This window comes from Montipora foliosa, chromosome 11 (assembly GCF_036669935.1).
Source record: "Montipora foliosa isolate CH-2021 chromosome 11, ASM3666993v2, whole genome shotgun sequence".
Taxonomy (NCBI): domain Eukaryota; kingdom Metazoa; phylum Cnidaria; class Anthozoa; order Scleractinia; family Acroporidae; genus Montipora; species Montipora foliosa.
Genome location: NC_090879.1, coordinates 35,290,179 through 35,302,678, shown reverse-complemented (window position 1 = coordinate 35,302,678; position 12,500 = coordinate 35,290,179). Strand labels below are relative to the sequence as shown.

The 12,500-nt window shown below is 38.1% G+C and overlaps 1 protein-coding gene across 1 annotated transcript in view; it reads left to right on the top strand.

Moving 5' to 3' along the window:
* Positions 1 to 4,802, top strand: part of LOC137977607 (serine-rich adhesin for platelets-like) — a 4,981-nt gene extending 179 nt beyond the window's left edge. Inside the window, exons 1-2 of the mRNA XM_068824887.1 lie at positions 1 to 2,945; positions 4,592 to 4,802. The exon at positions 1 to 2,945 is cut by the window's left edge and continues 179 nt beyond it. Of these exons, the coding sequence (XP_068680988.1) occupies positions 1 to 2,945; positions 4,592 to 4,653 (3,007 nt within the window). The 3' untranslated portion in view covers positions 4,654 to 4,802. The remainder of the gene's footprint in view (positions 2,946 to 4,591) is intronic.
* The last annotated feature ends 7,698 nt before the right edge of the window (positions 4,803 to 12,500 follow it).

Below are 12,500 nucleotides of genomic sequence, written 5' to 3'. Positions count from 1 at the left end.
TTTTCCGATTCCAAGGAAGGCTGCGAGAAAACTTCGCACAATGGCAGTTTCCAGAGATCGCCGTTTGTTAGATCTCGGTGTTTTAGCTGTGCAGATCAATGAAGGCGAGAGCATTGTGCTGGGAATAAAATTAGGCAAGCAAAAAATCAAGAATACGGAGGCAAGTTCAGAGAAACTGAGAGGAAACGCGAGAAGGGGAAGAGTTCACAAGAAACCCTCAAATTATCGTAATGTGGCGACCATTCACCACATGCCGGATGTCTGCAGCTCGAAATTCGCTAACAATCTGGAAACCGCACCAAGTGTAGAAGCCGTCTCAGACAGAAACGATTTGGTCAGAAAGAAAGTATCACTGCAAGAGAGAGAAATGAGTAGGTCAGACATAATATTGGATGAGCCATCGAATAACAGTTGTAAATTTCGGGAGCTATCACATTTCACAACCGGCTCTTTCGCGATGGGGGTGTCACTAAATGGACAATCGAGCTCGTTAAAATTATCTGAATACCAAAACAAAACTCAAAACACCAGCAACAATACTGTGGACAAGAGTTTAAAAAGTCAAGGATCAAATACACAACAGACAAATGAAAGACTCTCAAACTGTCCCGCTAATATTACATCAAGAAACGTTAGTGTCGAAAGCCTACCGTCGGCGGCTCAAAATTTATCTTCTCCTATCAGCCAAAGAGCTTACAGTGCAAGTCCCATCTCAGATACAAGCAGTACCAGTTCTGAGGAGAATTTTGACATTCAACACGATCTGCTGATTTACAATTGTTTTGTTGACAGAAGTAAGTACAGTGCTGTAGACATGCTGAAAGAATTAGCTGCAAGTCACACAAATAGAAAAAGTACCACTGGGCACGCTGGCAAGAAGGTGAAGCTACATGTAACTGCTGTTAATGCAAAACCAAAGGAAGGGAAGAGCTTGCTGTATCCATCAGGGGATGGAAGTAACAATGTCAAATCGAAAATATCAAGTTATCGTGATCATGTTAAGAACATTCGCTGTAATTCTCTCACATCTCCGACGACATGTATATCAACAGTTAATTCTGCCTCAAAGGTACCAACCACAGAAAATAAGAAGACTAGTGGACTTCAGAATAGTGGAAGAACTGTTGAGAAAGCTGCAAATGTGGAAACTAGAACTGAGACTAAAGTTGCACCACCCTTTCCCCATCACACAACTCTTTCTAAGCCAAGTACTGCATCTCAGACAAAAAGAATCAAAGTGAATCCCAGGGAGACAGCTGTGTACCATGGTGGACGGAAAGTGTTGTGGTCAAGTACAAATGTATTTCCAAAATGTGCTTCTTCCTCGGCTGATTTTCCTGATACATGTACTTTGCCGCAGTCAAAGTCTTCCAGTGATAGACAAGTTTCATCTCTCTCAAATGCCAGTAGCTTGACAAGTTGTGCAGCTTCCTTTAGTGACACAATTATGTCCACAGCTACTATCACCAACTGCAGCAATCAGAAATCAAATCTGAAACCCCTTAAACATGAATTGGTGGACGAAAAGAATACCTTGCAGAGTGATTCTAAAACTTCTGTAGTTGTCACTGGTAGTAGTTCGTTGTCTGTGCATTGCCAACAATCACTTCCAGTGCAAAATACAAGCTGTTGGGCGGCAACGTCTGCAAGATCAGCATGTATCCCTGGAATTACTAACTTTGTTCAAACAGAAGCGTCAAGTACGACCATAGTGCAGAATCTTACTATAGCAAGACCTGTTGTCTCATCAACTATTTCTGTAGCAGGAACAAACACTCATACAACATGGTCCAATCAGCAAGTTTCTCCTACTTATTTTGTTGGTGCACAAGGCCAATATGGGATTTATTCAGCTTTATACAGCTCAGATTGCAGCAACAACCAGCGTGGCCCACAATCAGTTGCAGCAGCTTATGTCTATCCTGTCAGTTTCATTTACCCTTATCTGGCAATGGCACAAACCAACACCCAAAAAAGTTTGCAGAATGAAACTGTTGAGAAAGAAAAATTAGAGGCAAAACAGTCTGAAACTCCATCTACAGGCAATTCTCAGATTAAAAATGTTGAAAATACAGAGAAGTCTACAACAAAAGTAGAATCAATGACTACAACAGCTGTCCCTGCACAGACTCAGTTTATTGACCTTGCTAGTTCCATGAGATACTGCCAGCTCAGTTTGCTGCCGTACCGTAGTAGAATGCAAGCATTACCCTCTTGTAACTTGCCAATTCTTCATGCTCTATGTACCAGTTCAGTTAGCACTACTTCTGCAACATCAACAGATGTTACTAGCTCCGTAGTAAGCTCAGAATCTGCCGTAAAGTTAAGTGGGAGCAAAGCGTCTGTCAATTCACATTCAGGGGAGCCATCACTCCACAAGCGAGACATTTCTGAAGAAAATTCATTGTTGAGTTCTTATTCAAAGAAGATGCAGATCATGGACTTCTCCAAGAAAACTCCCAACAATAAACTTTCACAGCAGATTGAGCAACAAATAAATTTGCAAGAGAAGAGTTTGAAAGAACCAAGCACAAGTGATAGACAATCTGTTATTGTTTCAGCTTCTGACAAAAAGAACTATGATCATAAAAACAAAATACAGAGTCCTTCAGGAAACTTACCTTCAGTTTGCAAGCATAGTGTTGATGGAAGTGAAATAAAGAATTCTGACTCTGTCTTTTGTCAATCAAGTTCCCAGAATGTGATTCATTTAGCCAGTTTTCAACAGGATCAACTGGGACACATTGATGATGGTAGTGGTGGTGTTGAAGACAACAATATTATAAATGGACCCATGCCAGTAAGATTGCAAAGCAGTATAGGTGAATCACCACCAAAGCTTAGCTTTATCCATGACAGTTCCATAGCCTGTGTGAATGTTGGCAACAGCAATGGAATTGGAGGTACATGTAGCAGTGGGAGTTCTTCAGGAGCAAGAAGGCTATGTAAGTGATAGGGACTAAATTAAGTAAAAGATTTACATTCTTATGGGCAGCAATTGAGATATAAAAAAGATTGTAACTTTATCTGAGTCTGCACTTTTTAAAGTATTTAATTAACCCTTTTCCTCCTAAGGCAGCCAATAATAATTTCTGATGCAAGGCAATTTTTCTCTTCAACAGGGTCCAAACCCTCATTGGGATAAATACATCTTATTCGATGGTTTAACACATAATATGTGTGAATACAATGTATTTTGCGAGTTGTGAAGTAGTGGTATTTCTCCGAGCCCAACGAGCAAAATGTCCACGAGTATTATACGTTAAACCATGGAATAAGATGTATTTCATCCCTAGGAAGGTTTGGACCCCGTTGAGGAGAAAAACTGCCTTTAATATTCCACTGAAAAAATGTGTTGTTTTGCTTCAATTTTATTTGGTTAGAGTGTTAAAAAAGAGTACATCTTCTGTCCTTCAGGGTATGTGCAAACAATGTAAACAGCACAAAATGATGAGCACAAAATGATGAGTGACAAGCGATCACACGCTAAATTCTCAGGCTTTGCATCGTGTTGGAGACAATTTCTTTCATTGAAGAACTCCCGTTCTGTCTGTATTTGCTCTGTTCTAAACCGGCCAAACCTGGGACACGACAGTGTATTACCGTCTCATATTTTGCACGTTTTCTTGACCAAATATGGTAAAATGGCGCAATTGTAGAATACTAAATATACATGTATCTCATTAGATGTTCTGGTGTGTTGTATCATTGAGTATTTTTACAGGTTGTGCTGTAATTTTTTTGCACTAATTTTTAGCAAATGATTTGTAAACAACCGAGAACATGGGAGAGATTTGTATGCGATTAGCACACCCGGGCAACGTCAGTAGTTATACTAGTCAAACCGGCTCTCTACTGTACAATAACCAAGTGTACAATAACTAATTGCACAACATTGTGGAATATTTGTACTCATTTCATGCATGGATAATAAAAGGATTAATTACACATACTCTTCAGCATTCGGTGCAGTTACGTGTAATTTTGATTTAAATATAAGAAACTGTGATAAAATGTTTCTTAAAAACCTGTGAAGAAAATTATCAATATTTCAACGTTAAGCTAAATAACTGATTCCATTTGTGCTAAACTCTTTGTTTGAATAAACATTTTATCACTTTTATTCCTACTGCCATTGATCAATATTATTGTTGTATTTACTATGTGTACATTTCTCATCAATTTAACATTTTGACTTGTTAACATTAGCTTAATATCAAAACATCTTTGTTAAATTTACAGACATTTTTACATATAAAGGAACATTTTGATCTACTGTACATTTAGAAATAATTGTGTTAATTAAGTGCTCATTTTTAGACGTATTTTAGACGTAACAAAATTAATTTATATAATCACTCCTGAAGAATTTCAGGATGATGCTATTCATTGTTTACAGTTTTATTCCTGCCAACTTATTCTGAACCATGGGTGTAATTTTTGGTCTAGAGAATTTCAGGATTTTTTGTTAAGGAGCAGACACCCCTGTCACCCCTTGCTGTTGATTAATTTGTCTTTTTTTTTCATTTCTTTTACTTGTGGAAATAAACATGCAGATTTTCCTTTTATTCTAAATGTTTTTGTCCTTCAGCATCTCAGTTGGATTCTGTTGGCCAACCTGCGAAGAGGAAAAAATCCAAGAAGTCGCTTTGATGATTCACCAGTGGATTCCAAGCGATAGACAATCATATATCTTCCTAAGCAAGACTTGGGCTCTTGTTTTAATGAACCGGAGGCAGAGATAAGTGATATCTTTTCCCTTGCTTGAACCAAAACAGTTTTCTAGTTGTTAAATATCCTGTTTGGCCAATGTGTTTATTCCAAACATATTATTACCTGAAAAATTTGATGGTAATTTGCATTTAATTAAGTTACCAAGGCATATCAAGGTGTAATTAAAGTGTCTATTACCTCAAAAGAACCTTTTCACTCAATGATTCTGTGCACTTGTACTTGTTTGCCAAACTGTCCCCTTCAAAATTGGTATTCCTAAAATTAGGGTAAGGGTAAGACCAAGGGTCAGGGTAAGGGTAAGGATACGAATACAAAAAGTATCCTAAACATGCATAAAAGCTAACCTTAGGCCTAATTAGGCCTAAACAAAAGTTTAAGGTTAGTTTTTATGCATTTTTAGGATACTTTCTGTATTCGTATCCTTACCCTGACCCTTGGTCTTACCCTTACCCTTGTTTTAGCAATGCCGCTTCAAAATCACTGTCTTACAGTAGAAGCTCCCAAAAAGTTGAAAATTGTAATATGCATACATGTATAATTACTTTGATCAATGACCATGAAAGGAAGAGCAATGGGTTTAATACCCAGTTGACAGCACAAGCTGCTTTGTATCAGGATAGTTCTTTGAAAAAGCAATGCAAAGTAATTTGTAACTTCCACTCAGTATTGGTGGGAGGCGCGGTGGCCTCATGGTTAGTGCGCTCGACTCCGGATCAAGTGGTCCGGGTGCGGGGCCTGGCAGGGGACATTGTGTTGTGTTCTTGGGCAAGACACTTTACTCTCACGGTGCCTCTCTCCACCCAGGTGTATAAATGGGTACCGGTGTAATGCTGGGGGTAACCCTGCGATGGACTAGCATCCCATCCAGGGGGGAGTACAAATACTCCTAGTCGCTTCATGCTACAGAAACCGGAGATAAGCGCCGGCCTGATGAGCCTTCTGGCTCGTAAGCGGAGACTTTACCTTTTTTTTTTTACTCAGTATTGAACCCATTCCTCTTTATTGCTCGGTCATGGATCAAACAATGATCACTTTTTCCGTTGTTCATGGTGAATAGGAAAAAGGTTGTAGAAACAACAAAATATATAATTTGGAATAATTTCAGAGAATAAGTTAGTGAAAAAGTTTGAGGTGATAAGAACTTTAGGTAAATGACATGCATAAATGGTGCTGGATGTCCTTTTATTAGTAAATGGATCCCTTCTGATGTAATAAAATAAATAAAGGGGATATGATTTATTTGAACGACAAAGTTGCTATAATTTTAAATTGGAAATGTAACAAAGTAAAAAATATTGTTATGTTTCTTTTTTAAATTAGACAATGCAAACAATACTTATTATTCATTTGTTGATTGTTAAGTTGGTGATGGGCCCAGCCCTTTGTGGGTTAATGATCACATGGTAAAAAAACCGCCATACTGGAACGCAAATTGTGCACTGTGGCATCTAAAATAAAGCAATTTTATCTAAATTTTTTTGTTTTAGATGTCCCAGTGGGCAATTGTATTCTTGTACCATGTGATCACAAGCTTCAAAAGGCCTATTGTGATGTATAATTTGTTTGAAATTAGCTTTTGTGCATAGTAAATGTGTTATGCGTCAAAATAAATTCCGTTGGGTTATAATTTCAACTTTGTTTGACCCTCATTTTTTTTTTAATTTCTTTTATAACCTTTAGTTATTGAAAATCATGGATACGAATAAAATTATCATTATTATTCCACCAGGGCAACAAATTTGGTTGGAATTATCTTAACCTGATTTCATTTTGAAGTACAACATATAGTTACATGTTAGATCGTCGAGATACCGGTAGTTACATGATGTTGGGTTGTAGATGTAATTAATGTTGTTTTTTATATTAAATTACATTGGGTGTTTTAATCTTAAGAAAAAGAAAGTTAAAGTTTTTGATTGGAAGTGGGAAGTGAGGTTGTTACTTTTTTGAGGTACTGTTTTACTCTATACTGTTTTCCTGGTATATAATGTCTACATCATTTGCTTCAACATGGTACTTAACATGTCCGTATTGCAGAAAGTATCCTAAAAGTGTGACCACTTTTCATTTATTTGCATTTTTTTGTGTGCAGACACTTTGAGAAAAGTCTTCTTGATCCTGTGATTGAATAGGCTATGCCCACAATGGTAGTCTTTACACTAGATCTTAAGTAAACGTTAAAAGGGAAAACTCAAGTTGAGTAATTTTTTTCTTACTTAACTCATTACACACAAATAATGCAAATACTAAGCACAATGGTATGCGGTGATTGACATGTTTGGACCTCCTGGCACATTTCAGGAAACCGTCGGTTGTAAGGATGGTTTTCAAGTCACTTATCTCTTGCTTGAATCATTTCAACTTTCCAACTTTAATGAGATGCAAAGTAAAATAACTTGAGATTTTACTTAGGCCTCTCCACACCAATTTTTGGTTAAGTAAAACTTAGCCACTCTTACTTAACACACAGGCACCCCAAGCTCGGTATACGATTTATAGACTTTGTATGGGGAAATTAACTTTGAGTTTGTGAATGCTAAAATAATTATGCTGTGAATGTAGAAATAAACTTCACTTGCCTGTACGTACAGTTGTCCTCACGGTGTTTCTAAAATGAGGGTAAGGCCTAAACAAAAGTTTTTAGGCCTAAGGTTAGCTTTTATGCATGTTTAGGATACTTCTTGTATTCGTATCCTTACCCTTACCCTCACCCTTGGTCTTACCCTTACCCTCGTTTTAGAGACGCCGGTCGTCCTCATCTTTTCTGTGCAATCGGAGTGCAAACTGTGTCCGTTTTTGACGGGTTTGTGGCTTACATGTTTTTACATTTCATTTTTCTACATTCTGCACTCTCATTGGACAATTTAAAACACTTGGCCAATGAGAGTGCAGAATGTAATATGATCGCCATCAAGCTATAACTAACAACATCGTAAAAATTCGTAAGCCACAAACCCATCTAAAACGGACACAGTTTGCACTCCGATTGCACAGAAAAGATGAGGACAACTGTACGTAGAGGTAAGTGAAGTTTATTTCTACATTTACAGCTTATTTTACATTGTAGCATTTATTAGCTCAAAGTTAATTTCCCCATACAAAGTCTATAAATCGTATACCGAGCTTGGGCTCCCTGTGCTTAGCAGCCAAGTGTAAAGACTATCCATGTCTGTTAACCCTTAACAGTGATCATTATCTAATTTCTCCCTGCAGTATCACCACCCAATCAAATGTCCTTATTTGTGATTCTCCTTTTTAGTTTCAATTCTTGGTTTTCACATGACGTCACGACTGCCATGTTGGTGCCCAAAACAAAGAAAAGGCGGCCATGTTGGTGCCCCGACCAAATCCTCCGGGAAATTAACTCTATTATTATGCAAATGCTTCCTTTTGTTTTGTTGAAAAACATGGCTGTTGATCACGTGAGTGAAAACCAGCAATACAAGAGGGTATGCATGTTACCAGTGAAACATGGTCACATTTTTAGGATCCTTGGAATTTGAAAAGGTCTTTATATATTGAGTCCCATATATAGAAGATGGGTATATTTTTCGAGAAATATAAGTTTTTTTAGAGAAATACCTTAAAAATAATGATTTGATTACTATTAATTAATTATTTACAGAAACAGGAGTTTATTGAAACTATCAGATAGGCCATTTTTAGTTCACCTGAACCTCGTTCACAGGGCCTCTTTGTCGACAATGGAGACCCTGGAACCGAAGAAGAGTTCACCTTAGCTAACTCTTCAAATTAATTTCAAGTGCAAGAGAGCATTAATTTGTTCTCTATATTTAGTTTACTTAACATAGTATTAATTGCCACATTTTTATAAGAAATAGTTTGCGATAAGCCTGTTCCTTATTGAGGTGAGCTAGTTTATGGCCTATTGTGTAAAGCTTTTAATGAAAGAAGATATTAAATTTTACTGGTATTATTTTTCTAGAAGAATATGTCCATGATTTGGTTTAAGAAAAGTGTTTTTCTACTGCACTTGAGTTTCCATTGTGGTCAATAACTCATTTTTTTGTAAGAAAACATCTCACAAATTAGAGGTTCTAAATTTGACATAATTACAACTGGCCATACGATGCACAGACTTTTTTCAACTTTTGGTTCGCGTTTTTGAGCGCATGCGTGAGATTTATATACGATTTGTTTATTTTTTTATCGATTACCATTTGCACTATTTTGATGGGTTGCCACCTATGATCCAGGTTTCCTGGAAAAGCCGGATCAAGGATCAGCTCAAATCAAAAGCCGTGGTCACACTGCAGACTTTTACCAAGGTAAAACCGACTTACTTGGGGCAAAAGTGTCCGAGGTAAATTCATCTTGGGTTTTCATTTTAGGTGAAAAAATCTTGAAAGGGCACACTACCCTGGGTTTGCCAGAGTGGCAAAAGAAAGATCTGGTTCTGAACGGCTTTCCTCGCGCCGAGAGTTGAATAGTAAGCCGTTGTAATAACCTTGTTGCGGTTCGTCTTGAGAATACAAAGTGTTTCTGCAACAAAAACAGTTCCTCGGTTGAAAAAGGATTCCAAATCTACCTGACTGAAGTGAAATTTCAAATTCTAAACAAAAACAAATACTTTCTCTGAATTGTGCCATCGTCTTCGCGCTTTGCGGTAGTAAAACAAATTTAACTTAACGGCAAAAAGGTTTACTAGATGACCTCAAAGAGTGTTGTATGTCCGGATCTGTCATTATTTAAGACATTCACTGACGAGCTTTTATTGGTGAATAACTTAGGAAATGAATTTTCCCTAGCTAACGCTTTGGGATAGACAGTTGATTCGGAAAGTGATAAAATTGCATCGCCCCACTGAGTTGTTGTTGTGAGTCCCCTGTATGGAGGTATATCTGTGACAAAATTTAATAATCAGTATTTGAAATAAAATCGTCCAAATCATGAATGCATCAATCCCAAGCTGAATGGCAACAAGTCGATTCTGCAAATGGCCATCACGGAAAGAGGCATAACGCAAATAGCCAAAACGCAAACAGCCATAACGCAAAAAGGCATAATGCAAAAAGGCATGACGCAAATACCCATAACGTGAAGAGGAATAACGCAAAGAGGCATAACGCAGAAAAGCATAACGCAAAATAGGCATAACGCAAAGGCCATTGGAAGAATGGAGATTAGCTGTGTACTTCGGAAATAACTTCAGCTCCAAAAAAAAAAACGTCAGCCGATTGCTCAAGGGAAAGGAGATAATCGCTATCGAACTTTTTCTTCCTGTTTAAGTTATGGTTCTGTCTTATGCCTCATTGCGTTATACTTCATTGCGTTGTCCTTTTTGCGCAATGGCCATTTGCGTTATTCGTCTTTGCGTGATGCTTACTGGTTTGCGTTATGCCTATTCGCGTTATGGCTATTTACTTTATGGCTGTTTGCGTTATGCCTTTTTGCATTATGCCTCTGCGCGTTATTCCTCTTCACGTTATGGATATTTGCGTTATGCCTCTTTGCATTATGCCTTTTTGCGTTATGACTTTTTACGTTATGCCTCTCTGCGTTATGCCTCTTTCCGTGATGGCCATTTGCAGAATCGGCTTGTTGCCATTCAGCTTAGGATTGATGCATTCATGATTTGGACGATTTTATTTCAAATACTGATCATTGAATTTGTCATAGATATACCTCCATGGAGTATACACGGAAGCAATAAGTCGAAAATCTCAAGAACACACGTTGGAGAATTTAATCAGTTCTCAGTCTTACCTGATTTTTTTTTTAAAGAAAGTACCTGACGACCAACGAGGAAGAATTGTTTTTTGTCACCGATAAGCAGAGCAGGCATAGAATTAATACCATAAAGGGCCTAGTATTTTCGCTGTCACTTGCGGGAGATGACGACACATCCATATTCACAGTATTCTCAGTAAACACAGTACTCGAGTTAGAAAGATAATAGCCACAGGAGTTGTTTCGAACCTCAGCGCTGCGAATAAATGACGTCACATATTTTCACTCAGACATGCGAACGACTCGCAGCCGGTTGTCCGTTTGGTGTCGGTAAACTCGTAAACGTGAGTGTTTTAAACTACTTTTTCGCGAACAAATGAAATATCCAGCTCGAAGTCAAAGAGAAAACCTGGGAATTATTTGTGAGATCGACTAATGCGTGGGTGGAAATACAAAGAATTGGAAAATAATGGCGATTTTGTTTTCCCTTGGCAGTGCTTCCAAATGTTTTTAGTGCAGAAAAATGGTAGGTGTGAATAGCAGAAAAACCGTTCTCTTTTCATTTCTCAAGTGAAAGAATAAAATTACAGTCGTTTGTGTTGTTTATGCAATGAAAAATGCCCGAAAACTACACTGCAATCAAGAATAGACAGTTTCTGTCTGACTTGCGATCAAGCGTTCTTGGGCGTAGCGCGAAAAACGGCGGACTGTGGAAGGGCAAAAAACAATGCCTGTCGGTCAACAGTTATGTTATCTTGTGTTATGCGATATCATTCACCGGAAGTTCTTGCGCATCGCAGAGAAACGAATTGTTATGCTATATCAATCACTGGAAATTTTTTGCGGCTCGCAGAAAAACGTGATTTACATGTATACGAGAGATCTTGACTGAGACACGCAGGGGTTTAATTTATTTGAACTATATTAAACTGATCCGGTGATCCTTGATCCTTGATCCGGTTTTTCCAGGAAACCCTATGATCCATAAGGAGACTGACGCATAGTTGACGTGGTCATCAAAAACTTTTGATTCTCTATTATATAAAACAGATAGATTCTATGTTACCGTGCGTCAGTTCAGTAACAGATCACAGATGGCGTGAAATGTGGTAAGAATTGAAATCATGTGGTGCGGGATTGTTTCTTCCTGTAGTACGCAAACTTAAATTTTTTTAAAATCCAAACGTCGCGCAGAAATTTGCATTTTGCCAAATATCGAAGAAACTTGCGTAATTTCGGGTACCGGTGGTATCGAAAACGAAGAACGAAGGACCCTATTTTCCATCTAAAGATCGCTTTGAACAGAGGAAAAACAACGAATCGTGCCTCGTGGCCTTGTACTAGAGCACAAGAGGAGACGCTGTTATTATGAAAGGAACCCCTAAGAGGTACCAAGATTCTGTCTTGTGGGCGTGACATGAAATTTTTTCTCCTTAAGAGGTACCAAATTATGGGTTTTTATTAGACAAAATTAAAAATTAGTTAATTGTCAGATACCTCCTGTCATGATTTTTCGTCTCAACACCCTAAAAGGTACCGGTAAAGCTCCCGCTGTGGACGGGACCTTTTGAGGCTGAACACCCTAAGAGGAACCACAACCGCTTTTTTAACCTCTAAAGGGTACGATGAGCCCCTTCCCCCCCCCCCCCTTCCTTTTTATATGGGAGTCCCCCCTCCCTTGGGGTAAACGCCTAACTTTGGCCGAAATTTGCGTTTTGCCAAAAGTCGGAGAAACGTCTTTTATAAGCTTATTTCGTGCCTGTTATATGACGCATGAAGCTTTGTAAAATAGTGAGACAAGTTTGAACGAATACAGTGAAGTCGTTCCGCCCCAGAGTCGATCCACGCCACAGTATTGTGACGATCCTTATGTTTCATCGCGAAAATCATTGCTTGGACCTAATAATTGAAATAAGTGCTTAGACTTAATCATTAAAATGAGTGCCAAAGTACAATTATTATAGCACTAACTCAACGTTGTACCCAATTTAAACCCTCTGGGAATGAAACGTTTTGTTCCAGGTATTTCCATATCACTTAAATGTTAATTCTACTTTATAATGCAAATACAATAC